This window comes from Maniola jurtina, chromosome 3 (genome assembly GCF_905333055.1).
Source record: "Maniola jurtina chromosome 3, ilManJurt1.1, whole genome shotgun sequence".
Classification (NCBI taxonomy): Eukaryota; Metazoa; Arthropoda; class Insecta; order Lepidoptera; family Nymphalidae; genus Maniola; species Maniola jurtina.
In genome coordinates this window covers 4511658-4536497 of record NC_060031.1, presented here as the reverse complement: position 1 = coordinate 4536497, position 24840 = coordinate 4511658, and the positions used below count along the sequence as shown (strand labels likewise).

At 36.2% G+C, this 24840-nt stretch overlaps 1 protein-coding gene across 1 annotated transcript in view; it reads left to right on the top strand.

Moving 5' to 3' along the window:
• The window catches only part of LOC123878968 (actin cytoskeleton-regulatory complex protein PAN1-like), a 256319-nt gene that overhangs the window by 211063 nt on the left and 20416 nt on the right, over positions 1-24840 (top strand). Inside the window, exon 5 of the mRNA XM_045926376.1 lies at positions 9901-9956. Coding sequence (XP_045782332.1) covers positions 9901-9956 — 56 coding nt within the window. The remainder of the gene's footprint in view (positions 1-9900; positions 9957-24840) is intronic.

Genomic DNA, 24840 nt, shown 5'->3' with positions numbered 1-24840 from the left:
TGTTCAGAATTTAACAATTAGGTAGACAAAGCGGCCGGTTGCGGACGGTGCTATCGCAGGTGATGGCCGTGAACAATACCGCCAGCGACAATGCATGCTCAATATCTTTATGCTGCCTTCTGTTGAAGGCCGATGCACTCGCTTGTTGAATCAGACTCCTTCGCTTTACGTACCTAAGGCTACGTCATAGATTAGTATATTAACAGAGCATAATTTTAAAATGGTTTTTATTTAAAAACATTGTCTGATATTCCCTATAATCTTGCAGGGCAAAAGAAAAAAACAAAATCATCTACCTATACCTACTAATATTATAAAGAAATAAAATTTGAAAATTAGTCAGTTTGTGTGTTCACTAATAGATAGATAACTACGTTATCCACGAGTGTACGGGCTATAAATTACATAACGCAATCGAAGTCACGGATAAAAGCTAGTTAAGTACTAATAATATAAAAAAAAATTGTTTGTCTAACTTTTCACGGCTCATATGCTGAACTGATCTTGACAAATGATTGGTTTTTTTCTATTTGAATTGACAACATTATTGCTCAGCTAAAAACGATGTAGAGCTACGCTACGAGATACAAACTTTTTGACGTAGACCCTCTACGCTTAGTCTAATCTATAGCTACCTCGACGAGACACCTCGAAGCCGCCGCTTTGTGCTCACTTCCTTGCCTTGCAGCGTCTCTCACGACACTCGTTGTATTCTCACCGCTGAATGCACATTTGATGTTCCCTCCCCCTGTACCTTAGAAGATAGACGTAATAACTACTTACCGCATCTCACAGCGTCGCTCTTTATTAAACATCATCCTCTAATCTTATATTCTACTAGCGACTCGCCCCGGCTTTGCACGGGTAGCTAATCACAATTTTCGTGGGGATCTATCTCTATTTTTTTAAATGCCATATAGCCTATGTTACCAAGGAATAATGTAGCTTTCTACTGGGGAAAGAATTCTCAAAATCGGTTCAGTAGTTCTAGAGATCACCGCCTACAAACAAACTTCCAACTTTACCCCTTTATAATATTAGTATAAATATTTAACTGGACTAAGATTTTAGTTTTAGGAGCATTTTAAAGACGTACCTTTTTCTTTTAAGTGAACAGCTGATCATGAGACGTAGGTACTTAGCTGCATAGTACCGAAACAGGTAGGTTAACAGCTGATAATACTTAAACTGGTCGGTAAACATATAAACCATCTCCAATACGACCTCAAAGAAAGCTAACGAGATGAAACATTTAATCGTGTGCTCATTCACAATTCGTCGGGTAGCGAGCGACGCGTAGTGAACGTTCACGCAACGTGTCATGTCATGACACCTGCGGATGTTGAGTTTAATCGCATAAAGAGCTAATTGTCTGTGCGGATTCCGCAGGCAAACACTACACGCCCGCCAATCACAAACCACGATGAGCTACGAATCAAGTGTTCTAAATTTAAACGCCTTTGTTAGTGTAAATTGTGGAGGTAGTTCAGTAGAATTTAAAAGTCAGTTTGATTTAGATGTTCTGTATTAGTAACTAGGGAGGCTAGTTACCACCTTACCAGCAAAACCGTGCCGCCAAGCGATTTAGTGTTCCGTACGATGCCATGTAAAAACTAAAAGACTTTGGACTCTTATTTGAAGTATCCGGCGTTCAATTCCGGGTCTCCGGGCCTCTAACTTTTCGGTGGTACGTAGGTACGTTTCAAGCAACTAAATATCAATTAACTAAACAGTGAAGGAAAACTCTGAGAAAACTGAGAGCTATCTATAATATTCTAAAAGGCTTTTACTAAACATCACTTAACTAAACAGTGAAGGTGAAATATTAAACTTTTTTGGTGGATATTAAATGATGGAGGACTGCGTTGTAGGTGACGTCTTTATTTGGTGAAGGCTTATGATCGACTCTTTAAACGAACTAACAGTAATTATAATAAAATCTTATAAGCTATTGTCTTAAAGATATTTCTTAATCTAACCTAAATAATTTTGTATCGCCTTTTGTTCAAATTCAACGCGTAAGCAACCTACATATTACATCTCCCCTGAAAATGTATCCCATTTACCCCTCTTCTTAATGAAAAAAAAAAAAATGTTAGGTGCTACTCTGAATGAGAAGAAAAGCTGATACAATTACAAAAATAAAATCTATTCTACCTAATCAAAATTAAAAATGATCGCAAAGAAACATTTTTTTTTACCGCAAGTTCTTATTCTCAAGTGCAATTTATCTTATCTTGTACTTCGTATGGGCATACTTTTAACAGAAAAATGGTAATTGATTACACGTTGTGTCAAGGATTTCAATACGAATCTCATCACAGTAAAATAATCTCAAACTCTCAGAAAAAAATCTCATAATAAGGTAATAATCTCATCATAGGTATTAGACATGTCTAAGATATCGATTTCACTAATCGACTTAATTATCTCAAAATATTCTTTTACTTATCAAGTTATCATCATAGGTATAACCTGTCGTAGCATCGTCGGGTTCCTATTCTATGAAACGTAATAATTATTTATTATTATTCTTTAACATCTCTTAAACACTGAACACATATTAAACTTTTTGGTGGTTTTAAAATGATGGAAGGCGTTGTAGGTGACGTCTTTATTTGGTGAAGGCTTATGATCGACTCTTTAAACGAACTAACAGTAATTATAATAAAATCTTATAAGCTATTGTCTTAAAGATATTTCTTAATCTAACCTAAATAATTTTGTATCGCCTTTTGTTCAAATTCAACGCGTAAGCAACCTACATATTACAAAGGAAAACTCTGAGAAAACTGAGAGTTATCTATAATATTCTAAAAGGCTTTTTTTTCTCCAAACTCTTCTCATTCTGAGAGGAGAGTCGTGTTCAGTAGCCACCGATGGGTTGATGATGATGATGATGGTGAAGTATAGCTACAGATTCGTGTTACTTTTAAACTAAAAATATTTTGACGAGCCTTTTCGCGTAGCTTACCTACTCATATTATTTTCGTAGCTCCGTGTTCCACTATTACAAATGTACTCAATTACGTAAATCGTCGATCGTGTACCGGATTATTCGACACGGAGTGATTTAATTCCGACTGATATTTATGAGCGAGCGCTTACGGTTAATGCCGATTTGACTTAATAAAGCCGCACGTTTTAATGATACGTCATTTGACATACGAGTGTAAACCATTATGTTCATTTAGACTGATCACACATTATGATACGAGCCACACGCGGAATTTTGGCAACGACATTCTTTTTAGGGTTCCGTAACCGAGGGGGACTCTATCACTTAGCTCTGCTGTTCGTCCGTCTGTCTATCGGTGGGCTATATCTCATGAACCGTAATAGGTAAAGTTATTATGAGCAAGTACTTACCAGAACCGCACATTTTAATGATATGTCATATTTTGACATCGAGTGTAAACCATTATGTTCATATAGGCTGATCGCACATTACGAGATGAGCCACACGCGTCATTTTTTTTTAGCGACGACATGCTTCTTCTAACACTAAAAAATTATTTGCTTGGGGGTCGTCTGGTCTATAATAAGTGATTAGCACTAATCATATTTTAGAGTTTCGTACCACAGTGGGGAAATGGAACGTTTATAGTATCACTTCGTTGTCTGTCTGTCGTCTCTATCAAGATTCATCAAGGGAATCAAAACCTATAGGTTGCTTCCCGTTGACCTAGAATCATGCAGGTAACAATATCTTATAGCTCAAGTAAAAAAAAAACCCGAAAACAGTGAATTTGTGGTTACATCACAAAAAAAAAGTGTTATCTCTTGTACGATGATACAGACCCCTTCGTGTGCGAGTTCGACTCGCGCTTGACCAGTTTTTTTAATGTATAAGTTATATAAGCATTTTTATATTTTTCCATGTGACAATAGTCTAACAACAAAAGAAATATAGGTACGAGAGGTCACATAAAAATCGGGAATATATTTTATAGTGTACGTGCATAAAATAAAGCTGTCTGCAAACGCTTAAGATGCTACCCTTTTAGTGCGAATCTGAACGGTTTCATGTATTCATTCATTCGTACTTAATACATTTTCGAATATCTAAACCATAACTAGGTATATATTTTGATTTTAGTCATACAGAAATAGAAATAGAAAGATTTTTATTCAAATAAACTTTCAGAAGTTTTTTTGAATCGTGAAGTGGATCTACCACTTGTTTGGCAATACCTGGATACACTTAGGATAGAATTTTGGTAAACCCTTCCTCAGTGATAATTTCTCTCTCAACTATCTAACTTAAATATCTCAGAAAGTGTAGGTATCACCTACAACATTTTATCAACAAATACTTTTTGATTGTAATCACTTAGTCTATCGATTAGGTACATGCTTAATCCATGCTTAATCATTCGCCACCGAAACAAGGTTTTTTTTTCTTCAAAATAGTGGAATTGTAGGTATACCGACTATGTTCAATGCCCTTTCTTATCTACTTTCTGACATTTTATAAGTGAATAAAGAAGTAAATAGATCATTATTTAGAATATAAGCAAAAATCGTTGTAGCAAGCCGGCAAGCCTAGAGCCGCGTCACCGTTTGGCAATTCTTTATTATTCATAGGGCGATCGTTCAGTGTTTTATATGAGCTACGATCGAGTATCAATTTGTATGTACCCCGCATTAGCATCTCCTCAGGCCTACATTGTTTTACAAGGAAGACCCCCTCTTTTATGTTGGTTTAGCGCACCGCACAATTATGGAAATTTTGGTAGTAAGGAAGTACTTAACACTATACATTCTTGCGTAGTTTTTATCGACCTAACAGAACAATCTGAAGACGGAATTTATTTTGTCTTCATATACATACAAAATTTTGCGCGTGACTAGTTCGTCGACGTGAATTAATTAGTATTTTGTCAATTCCACAAGAATCTTTGTTCCCTCAGAAGGTAGGCATCTCCAGAATGCTATGATTTCTGAGCCAATTTTTTTCGGATTAAAGGAAAAGTAACAAATAAACGAACTAACACACTTACAGCTTTATAATATCAGGATGTATAAGAACATTTGCAGTAGGTACCAGCGGAACTGCTAATGTGTTGCCGGCTTTTCAGGATTTGTTGATCCGCCTCTTGATTGCAACATGGGGCTACTCATTTTGAAATCAAGAGCGGTGCATCGCTAAAGGACGTTGGTTCTACAATTTTGCAATAGAAAAAAATATTTGGCACAACTGTACTGATAAGATATTTAAATAAATAAAGCAGGCAACTTGTATCTGAATTAAATAAATAAAAAAATATTTTTTTCACTATCAAGATTCAAGATAGAGAATTTTTAACATAAATTACCTACGTACTAAATTATTTTACTGATTTACGCCAGCTCACGTGGCATGTTTAGGTTAGTTAACTTAAATAGTTACACTTAAGTGTCAGTCTTAATCTGGGCTGAATATTTTAAGAAACAACATTACAAAACTTTATAAATCAGTATTATTCAAACTCTTCTCTGTACAGCAATTTAGCAATCGTCGCATCCGCTATCTTTAATGAACACTCATAAGCTTAGGTACATTACTTAGCGTATTGTGGCTCAGCAGCTCTTAGCTTTTAAGACAAGTAAAACGAACTGAACACGCTTTGTGGAATTTGAGTTTTGTTCGCGATATTCCTTTGTGAGGATTTCTCCTTTTGCTAATATTTTTAAATATTATTTTGACAACCTAGCTTAAAGGTTTTATTTTATGACCAAGATCACCAAGATATAAGTTTATCATTATTATAATATTAAATTGAGATCAATTGCCACAACTATGCAAATCTGGGTAAGTAGCTGTTCTTAATACCGATGTGGTCTTCGATCCCCATGTCAAAGAAAAAAACACTAAGAATACAAAAAAAAATCAGACTGACTACTCCTACAACTAAGTAGCAAATAAAAATAAACGAATAAATACGAGTAGATATTATGTATGTATTGTTTACTTTTGAATTTATTATGTGTCTTAAATATTCAATGAGAAAATATTGAATCGACTGGATTAAATAAAATTTAATTAAAATTTCATGAAAACAACTAATATCCAAATTAAAACGATAGGTACCTAACTAAAATTGCTCCATAAGGGTGTCACGCGCACAATCCCGATTTTCGCTTAGTAAATGAACATTCATTCCACTGCAATAGAAACTGTTTACATTGTACTAAACCAACAAAATAAGAATGCTTTGAAAAGACGAATAAAATCAATCATAAGTTTTTCTAGCGAGATTCACACTTGAATTGGTAGGTATGTGAATAATTATTTTACCATGCTTTCACGTGTTAGTTTTTGCGTGAAGGAGTAACAAACATACACACACACACACACACACATACAAACTTTCGGCTTTATAATATTAGTGTGATTCATTGTTTCCCTTATTGAATATTTTATTTTAATTTATTTATTTACTATGGCTGTATTAGTTTCTGTAGTATACAATCTCTAAACTTAAGAAAAATTCCAGGTACCTCAATGTATTGCTGATATCTTTTTGCGGCTTTTTGAGACTCTTTTGATATCATATGTCCAGCAACACAACTATAAATGCGGAATCGAGGAATCACATAATACTGTCAGAGGTATCGCTTAAAGACAGTGGAAACAGTGCCACACTCGCGTATAGTTCAACTAACAAGGGGCTGTTAATTTAAATTTACTATCTTAGCAGCGCGTAATGAACGGGAAGATGATTGCTATAATGGGATTGTAGATTTCGTCGCTAAGTCATAAGTATTCTGTATTCGCGTCCCGAAACACACTCACACAGAGTTACTGTAGCTCTATATACTTACGTTAATTGAGTTATATCTAATAAATGTATAAGCACAACTGAATACTACAATACATCATTATCATGATCAACCCATCGCCGGCTACTACTGAGCAGGGGCCGTCTGTCAAAATGAAAGGGGTTTAGGCCATAGTACGCAACGCTGGCCCAGTGTAGATTGACAGACTTCACACACCTTTGAGGACATTATGGAGAATTCTCATGACATTCAGGTATACGCACGATGTTTTACCTTACCGTTAAAGCAAGAGATAAACAATTGCTTAAAATGCATATAACTACAAAAAGTTACTTCCCGTGATTGAACCCAGGACTTCCTGACGAGGAGACGGATGTCTTAACCACTAGACTATCAAACGATTTATCAAAGCATAATCCAAAAATTTCATATAGCATTATCATGCAAAATTATTTGATGGTGGCAATTTTTAATTAGTACCGTCTGAGCATCTGTCTGGAGACGACTGTGGCGGGCTGAGTGGCTGGCAGGTGACAACGGAGGCGTCGGGGAGCGGTTAAACGTGGCATTTTACCGCTTTTATGCATATTTGATGGCGCCGCCATAATCTCGGCAAGGGGAGTCTCTCACCTACATATGAATCATAACCAAGCTATTTCTTTGTACCCTGTATCTGTTTTAGCCCGTTTTAAAGCAAAATATAGAAAGTAAACCAATTGGATGATCTAACAGAATTTAATTTTAAGTGGTTAGTAATCTCTATTAATACGAAACATCGCTTTAGGATACTATGTACTGAATTTGAAACTCACTTTCTGTTGGCATATATTGTAAAATATGAAGGTGGTAATTTTTAATTAGTACCGTCTGAGCATCTGTGTGGAGACGACTGCGGTGGACTGAGTGGCTGGCAGGTGACAACGGAGGCGTTGGGGAACGGTTAAATGTGGCATTTTACCGCTTTTATGCATATTTGATGGCGCCGCCATAATCTCTAACTTTGATAATATGTATATGACTTAGAAAAATTCTTAAACATGAGTTAAATAGAAATACACCTATTGTTACTGAGTGATCTTAATAAGTACCTACCTACTAGGTTACGTATGTAGGAGGTTATACGATTTTTAAATGAGCTAATCTTTTAAATTTTATTAGATACATGTTGTATTACAGTCAGGTCTAAGTCAGTTTAATATGAATTAGGAAACTTTGTTCCCCAAATTTGAACACCTCGACACTATATTTTACGTATTCACCTAAATATTGTTATTGTTGTATACAAACGATAATCTTGTAACTTGCTAGTATTAAAAGCTACGCCCGTAAATTAATTCAAAACAGTATCGTTCAGAACCTTAAATAATCCAGCGTTTTAAGCCAAAGCCGACGAATTCGAAAATAATTACAGACATTAGAGGCGTAATAAGAGTGCCGTATCAATTACTGGCCGTAAGCAAACAGGGCATTACGTGCTTAATATTAAAATCAAATTTAGGGACCGCCCCCCGTTCTTTAAACGCCTGAATAACGCTACAGCAAAGCATCTACGTGTGGATTGAAGGCTGAAAGTACAGACAGAAACACAGATAATATTACATTTAATCACTGAAATCATCCATAATATACCCATGTCATAAAAGCGAAAATGTGTCTGTCTTTCTGTCGGCTACCTCTTAACAGACTATCCGTTTAACCAATTTTGATGAGATACTTTTGATGGAATACCTATAGCAAAATAATATGTTTCATCCCGTAGAAGTATAAAGGCTTCTTTTGTGTCGGAAAATCAAAACAGTTTATATATACTATAGTAAAAAATTATTAAAAATCTCGTGAGATTTTTTAATTATTAAAAATCTCGTGAGATTTTTTAATTATTAAAAATCTCGTGAGATTTTTAATAATTTTTTTAACAAACCCAAATCCACGACTCATATTAACATTTGCTGGTTTATTGACATCAGTAAACTTGGCTTAAATAAACTAAATTAAACAAGCTAGAAACAATTTTGCCAACTACCGATTTAATTTCATAATAGAGCAATATAATTAACCTAAATCTCTAACAAATTCGTTTAAAAATAACAGCAGCATGAAAATAATATTTCCAAATAAGTAGCTATACGCTGTTATGATGAGCTTTTTAGATTTTCAAGTTTCACAAGCATCTCGATCCTTTTGCGAAAACGAGCGGAAAATAGCCACTTTGTCGTAAAATATTTCGTCACTTGGTATCCGTACCCAACGTGTTTGGTGACCACTACGCAACGTCAATTAAAATCGCATTTCGAAAGTGCCTCGAAACACGTCATGCTGCGAGGATAATTTCCAAACTGTACGAAACAAAAACGTGATCGAATTGTGACATCGAGACCCGAGTCATAATATTTGTTTACTTTGCCCGTCCTTAGGGCTTTTACTTCTTCATATCAAGGCATAGCCGGCTGGCTTAGGTATTTCCATTCATGATCATCATCATCTCATCGCCGGCTCACAACCGGCACGACTCTTCTCAGAGTGAAAATGGTTTGGCCATAGTCAACTACGCTGGTCAAGTGCGAATTGGCAGAATACACACATTTTTCAGAGGATCGAATGCAGGGATTAACAAAATATAAGGGGTCAAAATTGCTCAAAAATGGCTCAGAGGGTATGAATCCTCTTAAGAACAATATGGAGAACTCTTATACATGCAGGTTTCCTCACGCTGTTTTACTTCACCGTTATAGCAAATATTTTTTTCTCAAACGCACATAATATTATTTACCTAAGTCCGAAAAGGTAGCAGTGTGTGCCTGGCATCGAACCCCCAACCTCTCGAATAGAAGGTGGATGTTTTAACCATTAGGCTGTGACGGCTCTATCAATAACATTTCATATTCATTAGCAAATGATTAATTTCAAAGCTATCTGACCTGACCAGAAAATGCTCACTTAATTGTTTAAAGATTTTAGCCATAACTTGGTCTTCAACACGCTTGTGCTAGAAGCAGGTACAACAACAATAATTCAACGGGTCGGATTTTAGTCCATTTCATAAAGTTTGGTTTTCAGCGTCTGTAGTTTAAAAAAATGTAGCTTAGTAGGTACCTACTAAAGCTTATGCAATAATTTCTTTTTTTATTGTTACAGAATGAAGAAGAAGTAAAAATAACACACAAGCTTTTCCGACCATCTACCTCAAATTCGTAAGTACCTAACTTTGACAAAGTTAACAATAATAACTTTTAGACCAATTTTTTGTAGAAACAAAGAAGTTATAGCCTTTTACAGGACCTCTGGCTAGTATAAAAGGGTTAGGAATGTAAAATTTTATTTACATTATTTTTGTGCAGGTAATGTCAATTCTGTTGTAGATATCTGATTAAAATAATTAGTCTTACTTCATTGCTTAGATAACAACAGCTACTTGCTTGATATTTCAAATGATTATTATTATAAAACCGCGCAATTTTCTCGTAGCCACCATATTTGTATTATTTTATGAAACTCGCATAAATATGTGAGGGGAGCGTGATCCTCGACTCTGTAATTATTGCGTGACTTATTGGCGGACCCAGATAACACGTTCTTTACGACCAAATTATGATGAGCTTCCTGACGCAGTAGTGAGCTCTGTGGTCTTAAGAGTGGGAGATCCAGGGTTTGATTCCCGGTAGAGACAAGTTCGAAATTTGGAATTTTTAAATTGTCTCTGGTGTGGTCTGGTGAGAACGTTTCGGCTGTGCTAGCTACCGCCAAGCGATTTAGCGTTCCGGTACGATGCCGTGTAGAAATCGTTAAGGGGTATAATGAAAACTGCCTTAGGTACGCCTTCCAGGTTAGCCCACTTTCATCTAAGACTTCATCATCACTTACCACTAGGTGAGATCGTAGTCAACGGCTTATAATCAACAACTTGTAACCAAATAAAATAAAATAGAGCGATAGTTATATTTATAAAGGCACATATCCGAATATTCGTTAACCCGTATTTGAATAGGTAAGTACCTACTCATTATGAAATTCAGCCTATTTTGACTAGAAGTTGTCTGATGACCAGTGATATTGACATCACTGATTTACGTAGGTACAGTTGGCCTCAGAATTCGAGTAAATTCCGCGAAACTATTGCGTCAAAAACCTGTCACTCTTATGACCTTTATCTATAAACACGCCACACACATAACGCATGTGCATAACCTTGCCATGTGAATATGATCGCTAAGGTGCTAAACGACTTACGGCCTTTGACTGTACATTATTGTTCGCAAGCCCGAATTCCATAGGCTTCCGAATCTGAATGTAAACGACAAAATGTAATTCCACCATAGTCCATAACGCAATAAAACGTACACGTACAAACTTCGTAAACAAAATCCGAAACGTACGCTCATTTACGTGACAAAATCATGCAGTATTATAAGAGCTAAGTCGAAAGGTCTTAGCATAATGGTGGTGACGTCTGCCAGAGGGGTGTAACAGCTTTATCTCCACCCAGCTTGATCGTGACTCTCCGAAGAGATTTCAGTAATTACGCTGATTATTACAACGAATCGTGCCGCGCCGCTTTGCCAGCCCCGAAGCAATATTTAATTATCCTAATATTACCATAAATACTTACATTCATTCATATTTAATATTTCAAACATCTGAGCTGAGTAAAATAGTATACTGTGGCCAACAACCAAGCCTAAAACAATACCCCACTGTTACACCGTTACGCTGATCTTCAGGTTATACTAGTCCTAGGTGATTTGATTTAACTTTTAATTCCACTTTTATCACCCAGGTTATTAAAGGGAAATATATTTTGGCTTACAATCGTAAAACGTTACTAAAAACTTGCTCTGAGTTGACATCTATATTAAACAACTAGCTGATGCCCGCAGCTTCGCCCGCGTGGATTGGTCAGATCCCCTGCAGCATCAGGATTGAGGAGTTGGACTCCAAATTTTTTATGAAACAATGTCGCAAAGTTCCTCTATCGATTAAAAAAGAAATGACGCAAATCGGTTCAGAAATCTCGGAGATTTCGGTGTACATAGGTAGAAAAACACAACTCCCTTTTTGAAAGTCGGTTAAAAAAGTAGCCTATGTTACTCCCTGGTCAATTCTCTACTTGTCTGTGAAAATCCCGTCAAAATCGGTTCAGCCGTTCCCAAGATTAGCCTTTTCAAACAGACAGACAGACAGACAAAAATTTTAAAAACGTGTGATTCGGTTATAGTATCGTTCAAATAACCATATGACCTTAATATGCGGTAGTTATTTCGAAATTACAGACAGACACTCCAATTTTATTTATTAGTATAGATAAACCACATCAAAATTAGACCAGTCATATTTTTTTTACGAAAATCGGTATAACTCGTTGATGGTAGGACAAAGCTTCTAGATATAATATTACTTAGGTAGCTATAAAGTATTAGTTATTATAAGCATACCTACATACGTAGCATCTACCTACGTAGGTATATGCGGGTATTTTTTGCCTTCATGTTCCTTTTATTATAGAAATGTATTTTCTACTGTAAAAATTTACTACAGTTGGTGTTCAATTATTCAAATAATGGAAAATGCAGAATATAATTCCTAAATTCCAATTTGTTTAAAAGCTTTTGGCACACTTGCTTGGCAAGAGTTTTTATACAATACAAATACATAGAATATAGATACAAATATGAAGCCATAAAACAGTTGTAAACATGAAGCGGATAATAAAACCGTATAATTTGACACCGTACTATAAGAGTAAAATCGGAATTGTATTTCGCAAACAAAGCTTTTAATCTGCTTCCACCCTTTACATAAGTTTTAGAAATACCACACATAGAGGAAAAATGTCCTAATGTTACATAACATTACACAAACCATAAATTACAATAACTATCCCCAAAGTCGATGAACCTAATGGTAGAATTATGAACACAACAATAATCCGAAAAGTTAGTTAGGCCACAGCGTTCAAACAAAGTAAATGAAGATACTTAACCTTGTTGAGAAGTTTGATCCAATAAAACAAAGTTTCGAACAAACGAATGCATTAAAGTCACCCGCAAACTGATCCAATCGTAATATCGCACTTCCAGACATCGAAAGTTAGTATGCATTGACTTTGAAAAGTCGTCCAAAACTTAGTTTGGTTATGTTTATGAAACTATTCGGATGCGGGTGTGTGCCGCCGATACACATGCAAGAACTCGCGCCCAACTCTAGGCATAGTTCGCTAAGTGGAACAGCTGTAAAACAAAGTAGCGAAGGGTCTAGGAACTTAGTGTGTACGTTGGCAACTATTCGGGCCCGAACACATGTCCTCGAGGACGCGACAGGCGCGGCGGAGGCATCGCGGCCCCGCGCGCTTCACAACTTAGACAGTTTAATTCGGGAAGCACGGGCGCGGCCGTCGACCGCGGCCGTTTTATAAATAACTTTAACTAGGTTTAACAAAGTATTGCTGAGGATGATAACGAAACGGTGCCTACGCTCCACCCCTCGCGCCCCGCTCGAGCCGCGTGCAGATAAACTTTTAAAATGACTTTGGAAGCTTTTGAGCTTTTAATCGGCAAAGTTGTACAGACAGACAGTTCGGGTACAATCCTTGAACCGCTTGCGCCGGCGACGGCGGCCGCAAAACTTTGTTTTACAGGACTACTTTTCTTCTTGTTTCAAGGTTGGACTCTTAAAACAAACTCCGGTTCGACGGAGTTCGTGAACTCGGGCGCCAACAATTTACAAATTTCTCTCTTTCATAACAACTAACTGCCGCTCGGCGCGCGGCGAAAGTTGTCCTGCGTAGATCTTAATCGCATTGTCTGTTGCGCTCGCGGCTCCAACAGCTGATTGTGACGACACACTTTATCGAACTTTTGCATTAATTTGCGAACTATTGCCTCATCAGAAAAGTCTCTAAAGTTTAGACTTTTTACAAACAAGGTAGCGTGGTGTAATGTTTCGTGAGAACTCCTAAGTCTACAAAAGAAAGGTTTAAGTGTGGCGACAAAACGATCCCTCAGCAAAATGGACGTCGGTCGGCACCCCCCGATCCATTTATTCAATTTGTTTAAGTGACACTGATAGCGAGACTGCGGTCGAAAAAACTCGTCTGCCAAATTTGACGGCGCCCCCGGCGACCGGCGCGGTGGCGACTTCTTTTTTCAGTTCATGCCTCACCTGCCGGGGCTGTCGAAGTGGTCTCGCGTGAAAAACACTGATTGGCTTTTAATCTGAACGTTCTCCTTTTTCACACTAACTCCAGCTTTCGAACCTTTCAATTTAAAGTGCCTACAAGTGTGTGTAGAATTTGTGGTGCTTTTTTCGTACTTTAATGGACACTTGCTATTGTTTACGTACCTGCATTAATGGTAAACGTTTGGATGATTAATATTCGTTATAAAGCGTCTTTTTTATGTACAAACATAGGGTAAAATGCAGGCACATATCGGGTATTGCGCGTAAATTTTACGTAACTAGAAATAAATAGGTTGCGGGTGTGTGGGGCGGGGCGGGTGGGCGCGGCGTGCGCGCGCAGCCCCGCGCGCCGCCCGCGCGGCCTGCACTCGGCCTCCGCATAGTTCGCGAATCGCATCCCGCGAGGAACCCGCGCTGCGGAAATCGCTCCGCGACCCGGCACGGCGTCGTCGCTACGTCCTACGGATAAACTTTTCCGACGTAGCCGTTCTACGCGAAGCTACGGTCTACGAACTTCCTTATCGGCTACGAAACCGCGATCTTGTGCAGTGATTTTTATTTTATTTCTCAGTGAATTCGTGTAAAAACTTTGGTGCGTGATGAGGGATCGCCCCTCAATTTTATAGCGATGTCGGCCCTCGTTCGACCCGTTTGGTAAGTCCGAATATTTTCTTTTCGAGAAAAACAACGTTAAAACTTCCGCGAGTAGTTTCCGATACCGTTATTTGTATTATTACGTTTTCGGATTTATTTCAGCAGTGAAACCGTCGCTGAAATGCTCAAGAAATTTTCAAGATATAAAATAAAAATAAATCGTTTACGCACAAATCCCACGCTCGTAAAACCATTTCACGAAATGCTTTCAAAATATTTACTAGGAATATTCCAATATTCTTTGGTAGGAATTCAACTATAGGTAGAAATAATTTGATTATGATTATGTTGATTATTCCGGCCTCGTTTGACATGTGGAGTGTAATTGAATAAGCGTAAAGCACAAGTCGTGAAACCGTGACGTCATTAGCTTTATTGAGGGAATACGTAATCGCGCGACGACAACCGCGCGAGTAAATGTTGCATATACACACAAACCACAGTATTTGTACAAACAATTTACATATCCACCACATCATGGCAGAGTTAACTGATGCGGATAGGCGGTTGATATGAAGATTCTTAGTTTCAAAACTTTTTAAACAATGTTTACCTAATACATATTTAGTCGAAAGGTAGACTGAGCTACGCAACCACGACATGCGACACCTGGGAAGCGAGACTTAAAAAATGTATGGCGAGCTTTTGAGCGGAGCGACCGTAAAGCGCTACACTCTATGTTGCGCATCGTTGTCGCGTGTCGCGATCACATTTAGCAGAGCCTACCTTAAAACTAAATATACAAAGAAGGTACTAAAAGACTTCAGCATTTTAAAAAGTGTATGAATTTAAGATAACTTTAAAACAATATAGGTAACTGTCCGCTGACTCATGTCTAGTTTGCAAAGTCGTTTTAATGGCTACAGGTTTCATGACTTATTTTTTTGAAAATCAATACCTAATACAAAGTTTTTTTTTTAACTTTATTGCACAACCAATGAGTATATTTATACAAAAGATAGACTTAAGGCTCGAAAATCTTATCTACCGGTGAAACCTAGGAAGATGTGAGAATATTGTTTGAAAATCAAATTCTTCAAATTGTTGTTGTGGTTTATCCGACTCAACCTACAACCGTGTATGCGTTATAAAGTATCTAGGGTTTTCGATTGCAACTTATTTACTTACTTAACTTAAAAAGTTTCCAAAATAAATAGTGATGTTTCTACAACTTTTGACTTGCCTTTAGTTATAGTATGCAAAGCGTAAATATACGTACAAAGCCGAAATCAAATTAAATAAATTGAATTTTCATAGAAATCCACGCATGCATGCGTTGACAATCGATATGTCGTTTTGTTTTAGTATCGTAGTGTTTCATGTTTCAAACTAAAACAAACTATGGATAGCAATTATTTAGATACTTTGTTATTTTAAAATTTTAAAAATCTGATTACAAATTTAAAAAAAAAAGCCTTTCATTTTCACCGCCGAAGAGTGTATGGTAATTAAACATTAGTAGTGTATTAAAAATTATTGTTAAATAAAGGTTACCAACCAAGATCTTTGCGCTTCTTCAATTTTTGAAACGAGCTAAAATGTGATACCGCATTTGTGAGATTAAGTACTTACTTTTATTTTAAAAATCTTGCACCCATTAGAGGTCATTGATTGTATCTACCTTGAAAATGCTGATATTATTTTTTAAAAAAATATAACTTAATTGAATTTTTTTATAACGTATACAAATCTAGGTACCTACCTATGCAATTAGACGCGTGGTTTTAGGTTTTTTAATTGTATAAGAATCTTAATATATTTTCTTGGGATTAAGATATGCCCTTCTCCAGGTATATAGTACATAGTGCTAGACTTGTTAAAATTGAGACGCCAAAAAGTAAGAACAACAGACATACTTTCGATACATTTGTCTATTTGTTTGTTTAAAATATTGGTACGGATATTGGTATGGATATTCATTTAGAAATTCATCTAGAAATTAAGCCTATTTATTATAGTACTAGCAAAAAAATTAGATCATCATTATGCATATACAAGTTTCTTTGGACTTAAACCATACTATAGTTATTTACGTTAATTTGTTTTTTGAAATGAAAAAATTAAATATTTCTTTTATTTAGGCCAGCTTAAGGCAAAACAGGACTCTACCACCAGTTCGGAAACCCGATTCCACTAAGAAGTTCCTGTATAATATAAATATAATAAGTTAACACAGTGCCCGGTATACCTAACCGACTGTGGTATTTGTGGCACTGAATGTAACAAAAATGCACTGTATATTCTATAAGTTTAATATACAACATACATAAATAAATAAATAACCGGAGCACGCAAAACACGCAACAATGCAGCATCCTGCAAATGGAAATATGAAGTTTCATTAAAGCCATAGCAACTAGAGCGACATAGTGGCATGTACAATAAATGTCGTATAAGGAACAAAAATTGTTTTCAATAAATTGGCCTCCGAAACCACTACAAAGTAAAATAAAGTTTCTAGACGTACGAATATATTGAAGTCGGTCTAGCGTTACGTTTTGATTTCTAGTTTCTTTTTATGCTCCACTGGCTTCTCTGACAACTATCATAAAAAAAATTTTTAGTTTGTAGTGACTTTTGTAGTCGGTTTTTCAAAGATTTTTTATTTTAAGTTTTGTAGTGTAAATACGTAGATAAATAATGAGCATTTTCTTAGCCCCCTTAGTTTAGTGCAGTAATGTGCAGCAACTGAATTGAGGAGCTAGCATCCGAAGTTTAGTAACGAAATCAACCTGCCTACTTTAACCTACATTTTTAATCAGTCTTTCCTAAATTTCCCATGGTTTAAGAGTGCTGTACGCTGCATCATCAGGATTGAAGAGTTGGGAATTTGGAGTTCAGCCATGAAGTCGTAGCTTGGAAAACATAATATTATTTCTACATCAACATTTCCTAAATCTAAATAACTTAAGCAGGTAGCAACCCTGCAGCATTAGGATTAAAGAGTTGAATCCATAGAAAAATTGTAACCATTTCACGAATACCTTTTATTGATTTTTTTTTTATCTTGGTGCAAAACGGTGTACATAGTTACATACATAGAAAAACAAGAAACGGACCGAATTGAGAATATTCTGCTTTTTGGTAGTTAGTTAAAAATTGACATCACCCATGCCAAATCATCACTTCCCATCAGGTGTGATCGTGTGACGTACTTAGACCACACGAGCGTTAAAAAATCGTTGCGTTAAAATCCGGCTTTTTGCTGGAAATACAACATTGCGCGATGAAAAAGGGTTGACGTGTGAACAGATACTTGGGAATGCATTTGTTCTATTTGAACGCATTTTTAACGGACGTTAAAAAAGCCCTCGTATGAATGAGGCCTAAAATCTATAAATATAAATAAATATATATATAAATATATATATTATAAACATAATTTAATTTGATTTATTCCACATAATAATATTACCCGAAACCTCAGGTATAATAATAACTATACCGACTAAACCTCGTGAAGCCGACAATTCAAATTTTTCATACCACCGCGGTTTACCGAGCCATTCGAAAGCGTTTAACTCAGGTAGGGTTGCCACTAAACGGATTTCACGTGTGCCGATCTTGATAAGAACACAAATTGTTTCCACTGAAGCCGCCGAAGTTATCTGATGGGACAGCGTCCCGTGTAATTGTGGTTTATTCTGTACACAAATGTGGATTATTTCGTTGGAAATGTAAAAATCATTTTGGATTTGAAATTGTATAAAACTTTCACAAAACTAGCTAGGTATCTGTGTTTTGTTTTTTCATCGTATATGGTTATCATATTCTTATCCACTTTTTGGATTTAAGCGACATGACGGAACAGTGTCCCGCATAATTTTAAATTTCTCACTCTTTGCGCCGTATTCCTCATTGCTGAGAGTCCTGACCCTTACCATTAATCACTTAAAAGTTTTTGGTTTTCTTGAAATAGTAATATGATCATGCTCTCCGATCCTTTCACATAAGGGTTGTTTCACACTGACACAGTTTTTTTATTCCAATACAAGTTAGCCTTTGACTGCAATCTCACCTGAAAATGATGACACAATCACACTAATAATATTATAAAGCCGAAAGTTTGTATGTGTGTGTGTGTGTGTGTGTATGTATGTTTGTTACTCCTTCACGCAAAAACTACCGGACGGATTTGGCTGAAATTTGGAATGGAGATAGATAATATCCTGGATTAGCACATAGGCTACTTTTTATCCCGGAAAACCAAAGAGTTTCCATGGGATTTCGAAAAACCTAAATCCACGCGGGCGAAGCCGCGGGCATCGGCTAGTCTAAGATAAAAATAAGCTAAATTGGGAGGGGTATGTCAGTTTAGTAGCTTCCCACCAAACCAGACCAGACCAGACCAGACAGAGACAATTTAGAAATTATAAATTCCCAAATTGTGCCTGCTGGCAATCGAACGATGGGACCTTCCACTTATAACAGCGTCGCTCACCACTGCGCCAGGTTGCTGGGAGTCAAAATTAATCGAACCGACAAACTAAAATTTTACATAGCACTTTAATTTTACCTACATAGCAATTTTCTTATGTGACTCAACATTGGAACCTCATTAGCACTGACTCCAAAAGTTATTGAAGTTGGTTCTTATTTTTATTTTTGAAGATTCTTTATTTCTCAATTTTGAATGGCCCCATGTAGGTACCTAGATACTAAAATATGCTATAAATAACTGGTGAAAATCTACGATTTTCTAAGCTATTTACACTGATCGCGAGCAATTTGCTCATATCCATTGCGGAGTTCCTTTCTTCATTTCTGAATCTTCACTATATGAGTCGTGAATATACCTTCTGAAGTATGACATATCAAACAAAAAAATAATCATCAAAATTCATTCAACTTCAAATCAATATTACCCCCTTAGGGGTTGAATTTTCAAAACCTTTCTTAGCGAATGTCTACTCATAATAGCGTTTCATCCCGATCCGTCTAGTAGTTTGAGCTGTGCGTTGATCAGTCAGTCAGTCAGTCATTCAGACCGTCGGGCAGCTTTTCCTTTTACATATTTAGATTTATTAAAGTAACAAATCCGCCATTTTCTGAATAAATATTATAATAAAATAACAAATTGTCCACTTATGTTGTATTAGGAGCAAGTAATTTTGATAGTATTTGAGTTTCCTTTCTAGTGATTGTGATAGACCGGTGTGTAGAGGTTCCTTTTTTCTTTTTTAATGTTTTGAAAAAACATTAAAAATTACCATGTTTTCAATATGAAATGAAAACCAATTAAAAATACAACCACACCTTATTTCTGCGAGAGAATTGAATTTGTTCCATAAAATGATTTAGGATTTGTACCTTGTAGAAAAAAAAAATTCATTTTGTACTCATTTTCTGCCATTCAATAAGTAAATTACCTGTAGCTATATTGATCGTTTACGTACATTTTTGATCCCATTAAGGTAATGATAATAATCCTAACATGTTTTCATTACTAATTCAGTAAGAACAGATTTTTCAGTAGGATAAATTTTCTATGTTGATCTATTTAAACAGTTTTTTAAAGAATTAAAAAATTAGGTCTTGTAAGGGTGATTTTGGTAGCATTAGCTAATCTATACTCACATTTCCAAGAACTCAGAAACTATCTTGATTGCTAAATATTATTTTTTAATTCGAACGAGTGTACCGTAAGTTTGGCCAAGGACATTGCATTTATTAAAAACTTATTAATTATTTGGGAGTTATAAAGAAACAGATAAACCGAATCACAACAGATAATTCATCTAACAACTTTCGTACTCGTACACTAGTAAAAAACGTGTAGAAGTAAATATTTTTTTTCATCATCCTCATTATCGTCTGCCTTCCTCAAAATAAATTTTAGCGGTATTCACTCGAAAAGCTTCTTTATCTAAAGTCGCATCTAAATTATTATCAGATAGTATTGTTTAGCTTTTTTTATTGTACCTGTAGGCACTCAATAGTGAGCTAATGATGACGACGATGTTGACCTACACCTTTGACGACTTAATAAAATATAAAAAATTCTGCTGGTAGCAACGTTTTTTAGAATTATGCGTTCAACGAATACACGGTTAAAACCCATTCGCACGAGGAGAGCCGATACTCCGATAACCCTCATAGTGGGTACACCCTTCGCATAGGGTTGTTACACATGCAGAAATACGTGTCCCTTAGTATAAAATTGGCTGCGTCTTTTTTCTATTACAGAAAACCCATTGAAATTATTGAGATATAAATTTTTCGCAACCCGAGATAAGCTTTTCTCTGGACACACAAGCGAAGTCGAAGAAATAAACAATTGAAATGACGATTTTTAATTATTGCTTGTTTTTTTTTTATTTTTGTTATTATTAGCCATATTATTCATCTTTTTGTCTTTTCTTGGCATCTTTGCTAGTGCTCAAACTTTGTGGTCAATTTCGATTATTTAGTTTAGAAAATAAAAATCTTTTAGAAAGATCAAAAATTGTCATAGATCAAAACGATAGATAAAATTGGGGGTTCAAAGTTTTTTTTTGTTAATCTCTGTAAGCTAATAGCTATTTCTTTTATAAGTGCAGTTGAAAATTGAAATGTTGAAGGTTTCAAAATAGACCGCGAGTTTAATTAAACATGTATCATACAAGGCTTATCAGTACATTTTTAAATAAAAATAATCAAACCACTAAATTCATTGATTGTAATATTATTTATTAATTAAAAAAGATGTTTAATTTCATAGTTGTTGAGAAATTTTTGGAATAGAAACACCACAGTGTTACACAATACTGTAATTTACGCACACAAGCAAAATACGGAGGCAATACACATAAAAATGCCATTGTACCTAATTGGTCATTCAGTTGCTGGTTACCTCAAAGCGTTGTTGTCGGATTTGTTGTCCAACTAGTCATAACGGATGAGCCGTGAAAAACTAGCAGACTGACAGACAGATACACTTTCGCATTTAACTATTAATATGGATATGGATTAATTGTTTTTGCTTTTGATTACACATCGGTATAGTTTAACACAACCAGTAAAACTCTTGAACACAACCCTACACGATTTGGTCGAGGGGTTAGGGTGCGTTGCTAGTTACAATGCACCGCCGCAGCACCATTACCCCACTTATTTAAACTGAGTGAAACTACTGCGATATTGATTTTAGCACTCACATGTTGCTTTGTAAAGTTCTTTGATTTTGGCAATCGATACTTTAAAACATCTCTCGTTATAATCGAAACCTAAGGCACTTGTCCCACTGCTAACGAGGAAGCGACTAACTATTCGATTGTTTTCTCGCTCAAGAAATGTACAATCGGTATGTGATTCCGTGTCAATAAAAGAGATTATAAAATACGATCGTGACAAATACGTTTACGTGATCGCTGACAACAAGAACTCTTTCTCCACTAGTTTGTCGTAGCGACAAGAGCTATTAAAGTAAAACTCGCTCAGCTACGCTCTCTTTGGCAGTCAAATTTTAGTACATTAGACGCAGGTAGCCCTAAAATAGCCCTATTTTACGTCACCATAGCCTAGTATTTGACATATCATCGATTCAGGATCAAACCGAGAGTTCCCTCACTCTAGTTCGGCCTGCTATTTTCACGCGAGTTAAATACCATCGCAGCCTGAGTTTTCGAACCCTTGTAGTTTCACCCTGTCCGCCTGTCCGTCTTTTTGTGTGTCACAGCCATTAGAAAAGTAGGTACAGTTATAGATACCTTCGAAATCATTGTGAGTTTTTTATACAAAAAACCATTGTTTAAGAAATAATGACTGCCAAAATATTAAATAGCAAGTACTAGCAATTCAGGCTACAGAACCTTGCCTTATGCGTGTTTTGACACGCATTTGATCAGTATTTTTTATTTCAGCCAAGAGGTAAACAAATATCGACCAAATAAGTTAACTAGCAACATACTAACAACATAAGTACCTACTGCCTAACTTACTACTTAGCTACTACCACATACTTAAGTAATACATAAGTACGAATAATTTATTGACCATCTGCTTGTACTTAGTAGGTAAATATAGACAGTTACATCACAGGACGGTAGGTAGTTACTAACTTCATGCGCTATCTTTTATTACGTATCTCTAAATAAATTCGTGAAGACAGCGGTAGCGTGAAGTCCTAAACAAGGATTCAAATCTTAGATATCCACGAAACTATCGGAGGTGATTTAGGAATCTACACATAAAATGATCAGAAAATGACATGGTCACAGATATGTAACTTTCTTGTACTTTAAGTATAGTTGTCCTAGGTACAGTGATTCCAAAACAAGTAATCCGATCTGAAGTTGCAAAATGGTGATCTACGTAGGTACAGCCATCATAAGTCTTGCTTAGATCTTTAGTACCTAGACTACGCAGTCATTTTCCCCATGTTCAGGTTGGACAGTATATTTTGTTTTTTTTTTTAATAACTGTAATTACTAATTATTAGGTAATATGTAGGTACCTACTTCTTAGTGGGAGTTCTTGTGATGTTGTAAAGCCTACTAAAAACATCGAACTCTACTATCTGCTAGTGCTAGCATTGAAATGTCTGTCCATCGTGCCCAGTGGTTAATAAACAACAATAAGAAAAAAACATCTTTACAATGCTGTACTTAATCGTGGAAGCGTGGTTGACGATGCTATATAAAATTACCCTCATTATCATTGAGGATCACATTAAACGTTATATATATCGATCGAATTTAAGTTAGCACCATTATAAAACCCTGTCCGGTTATCAGGCGGCGTCAGTTGTTATATGAGCTATAAAGTTAAGTTTTCGTTAAAGCCATTAAACGGGAAACTCAATTCGGGGCTCAGATCAAATTGGGAGAGTATTTATCTTCGGCGGGGAGTCGATTTAAAAGCAAAATCACGCAAGCACACGACGCCATTATCACTAGAGCTCGATCCTCAGGCCGCGGCAACTCTATGAATCTAATCCAGCGGATTTATCTTCTGATTTACAGCCGAGCCGAGCCAACGAGGGCGCGACTGCTTGAAAGAAAAGTGATAATGTCTTAATCCTACCACACTCGAGTGTTCTACCCCCCCAATTTTATGGTCGCGCGCCCAGACGGCACGTTTTGATTTATGATTTCAATAATTAAGAATTCTTAGGTGCAATTTGAATTTGAGCCGCGATGTGGGGGCCTGCGGGAGGCCTGCCTGTTTGTTATTGCCACGGGGCGAGAAAGGGTCGCCGGTCCCACGGCTTACCTTTCATTTTCTGAGGAATTATAATAGAGTTTCAAGAAATTACGACGTCTTATAACAGCCTTGCATATATTCATGCTGCTGGCAGAAGTCAAACGTTTTTGTTTTGTTCCAATCCTATATAGTTAAACTTATCCCTATTTTACTCTTGCTAAAGTCATTTAATAGGATTGAAAACACAAAAGTAATTATTTATTAGCCTTGTAATACTTGAGTAATTTTTGTCACTAGAGAGGCTAGAATTTATACTTCATATTACTATGCGTTAACATTGTCCATAAGATTTTGTTACTCAACAATTTATTCAAATCGTTGTTGTATCAAAACAAAAGCTTATTTCGTAGCAGATATAAGCTCAACTTTAATGGTACTCGTACACTTGAATTACAGTATGTGTAGGCCTTTACGTCTCGTCGTCTTCAAGTAATCCTCGTCCCGCAATATAACCCCGTGGCTGTCCTTATATCGCGCCCTAATCTCAAGGCATTACAATTAACGCGGCCCAAGATAACCCGCCACTCGCCACCCACTGATAAAGGGTACTGGCACTAGTTTAAACTTAAGCATCCACCGCCCTCAGGGGCTACCTAATTACCCTATGCATATAAGTACGTTTTCACAAACGTACACTTGCGCTTTACAACCAGAAGCATAATAAAGAAGCTTATTGTTTCTAAACTTTTTGTCATTCGTTCCTTCAAACATATGCCGCCGACGACACGGTTAAAAGCTCGTAAAGACAGATCTTTTGAAAATGGATATTAAAACAAGTAACAACAAGAAATTGCAAACTACAGAAACAAAAATAAAAATATTCGTCAAACGTTAGACAGACGTACACTATAGTAATAAATTATAATTGATAGAAGCATGAAATTTTATTAAGATTTAAAAATTATAATAAAGTTTTAATTCAGTATGTTTCATCTTAACTCATACCTCGTTAGTTATTATTAAAATTTAATTAAAAATTTATCATCCGTCAACATTTTGTCGCGTCTTACCTGGCTGGCACCTTGCAGTTTTTTATTACATTTATGATGGGCAACATTTTGTAGA